A 2,449-nucleotide genomic window follows, 5' to 3' on the forward strand; every position below is an offset into this window, starting at 1 on the left:
TCAAGTATATACGGTAATAAGGAAGCTATACAAACATCAACAATTTTCCCTGGAGACCTTTGTGAAGCACATACAGCCAGTTCCCTGACTTATGACATGCTTGAGACATGATGAACTGTGCTTAGACTTGTCTCCTCTTGGGTATTTTTGTATACTTTGCCTATAGTAGTAGACTGTTCCTCATCAAATAAATGTTGCAGTGTGTGATCTGCTGATGCTAGTCTCCGGGGTTCACATGCAGATGCTCGGATTTATGATGTACTGTTCAAAACATGATTTGAAATTAAAACTTAAGAGGAAGAGAGAGAGAAGTATTCAACGTATGTCAGAACTGACTGAGGGCAGGTCGTCAGAACCTAGTAAGTCAGGACTAACAACCTGTACTAGAAAACACCCGTCACAAACCACAGGCTTTACAGGCGTTAACAGCAGGACGACCTGGGACCTTCCAGGCCCGTTGCTCAGAAAAACAAGCTCAGCGACCGCTTTTACAAGAGAGAGGATGCTCACAAAGGCTGAAAGATAATATTGAACTTAGAACCATGGTGTTTTTCTCCCCAATTATTCTGTATGCACCTAAAAAGTATTCGGCATCCAGGGCACCCATCACTGTAGAAGGTTCTAAGGAATTCTCTTTCCTACGGCTTTGGGGTTCCTCTCTTTGTCTGTGAGTCCCTGGAGAGAATTACATCCAGCACAGATCCCGGAGAGGCACCTAAAACTGTGGAGGCCCCCGGGCTGTGGGGAGGAGAGATACTGCCAACAAGGCCCAGCCCTGAGAGGGTGCTCCTCAGCTGAAGGCAAGAGCCGACCCTCTTCCCTCCCTATCTGTCTGTGAGGCTGAGCTGAGGCGAGGAGCCTTCTTGACCACCAAGGCTTTCAGGTATGATGCTGGGGGCGCACCTGGAAAGCGGCAACATGTAGACACTGGGTGTGAAGATCCTACCGCTATCGATGCACACCCGTGCATCAGGCGCAGTGCCATGCTCACCTGCTCTCCTTGGGTGGCAGAACAGCCACTGAGACATCTTAAGGTGCGACGATTAAATAGTTACATGCAACTGTGGATTTCAATTTCACAGGCCTCAAACAGACATGCATTGGCATTTTTTTTTTAATCAGTTCACCTTCGCAGCGTTTCGATTTTTTTTTAAATCATCGTATTTGGTGTTGTTTGAAATAAAATCACTAGGAACCCGTCATACCTCTGGTTTGGGCAGCTTCCTTTAAAGCAGCTAGAATGTGAGGCTTCAAGTTATCCAGAAGAAATCTTCCTTCGAAACCTGGGAAAAGGGACCTAATAGGTGAAAGGAAACACGGCAATATCATTATAATTTTCTGATCAACTCCGACTTCCCAACAAGCGAACAGCCCCTGCTCTGTGAGGCAGGGGTAAGGAAGGCAGCAGCCCACCAAATGGCAATCACGTTTGATCAGATGGTAAGCTTTACTTTAAAACGTGAGGACGCCAGACAGGGTATCCAAATTCAGCAGCGTCCTAAACACCCGGGAATCAAACCGGTTCCGTCCTCTGAGGTGTCACGCGCGCCCTGCAGAGTCACACAGAAACGACGTCTTTCGGGAGCATGAGGTCCATGCCATCAAAGTAAGTCGTCATGAACTCATGTTCACAACCTAAAAGGATTAATAACTAACGAACTATGAATTCACTAAATAAGCAGTGATGAGCCAATCACTGTGAACACATCAGGGTGGACTTGCCCAGTTGTGATCAGCACTTCATAACGACGGTTTCCACTGTTCTGTCACGACAGCTGCTAAGAAACACAACTGCCTGGAAGATGAGTTTTGTTTTTGTTTTTTCCCCTTAACCCAGAAAACCTCTGGATGCTTTTTCACATCAGAATTTAAAAAGAATAAAGCCCACCTCCGTGAATACTTCCACAAATAAAATACGCTAACATTTCTGCAACATCCTTCCAAACGCTGTCTACACTGTCTACACCAGTTGAGCCGGTAACCACAAGGCCAATGGGGGTTTCAACCCCACCAGCTGTCTGCTCCCCTAAAAACCTCCAGCCTGGGAAACCTGCAGGGTCAGTTCTACCCTGTCCTCAAACTCACAATCCCTGCCATCAAGTGGATCCCACCCTGTCGCTCTTGACGGGAGCCAACAGATAGCCCCCGCCTCTCCGCCGGCTGTGTCACCCACTATACCACGGACGCTTCTACCTGTCCTCCAGGGTCGCTATGAGTGGGAATGGCCTCGTTCCCGGGGAGGGGTCAGCTGGGACAGGGGGGGGGCGGTACCTGGGGAACTCCTCGGAGGGAATGTAGACCATGTCCTGCTCGGCGACCGAAGAGGAGAAGGGCACGAAGCCCCCGCTCTGCAGAGGCAGCAGCTCCAGCCCCAGCAGCTCGCCGAAGGCCTGGTCGGACAGCACGAAGGCCAGCAGCTGCAGCCGGTCGGCGGCGCCGGCCGCCGGGG

The 2,449-nt window shown here is 49.7% G+C and overlaps 1 protein-coding gene across 1 annotated transcript in view; it reads right to left on the reverse strand.

Annotated features, from left to right (window-relative positions):
* SACS (sacsin molecular chaperone) overlaps positions 1–2,337 on the reverse strand; it is a 23,096-nt gene extending 20,759 nt beyond the window's left edge. Inside the window, exons 1-2 of the mRNA XM_045294066.1 lie at positions 2,272–2,337; positions 1,206–1,297 (exon numbers count right to left, since the gene is read on the reverse strand). Of these exons, the coding sequence (XP_045150001.1) occupies positions 1,206–1,297; positions 2,272–2,303 (124 nt within the window). The 5' untranslated portion in view covers positions 2,304–2,337. The remainder of the gene's footprint in view (positions 1–1,205; positions 1,298–2,271) is intronic.
* Positions 2,338–2,449: the final 112 nt, after the last annotated feature.

This window comes from Echinops telfairi, unplaced genomic scaffold, assembly GCF_000313985.2.
Source record: "Echinops telfairi isolate 266 unplaced genomic scaffold, ASM31398v2 ScPeMD7_2565;HRSCAF=3150, whole genome shotgun sequence".
Classification (NCBI taxonomy): Eukaryota; Metazoa; Chordata; class Mammalia; order Afrosoricida; family Tenrecidae; genus Echinops; species Echinops telfairi.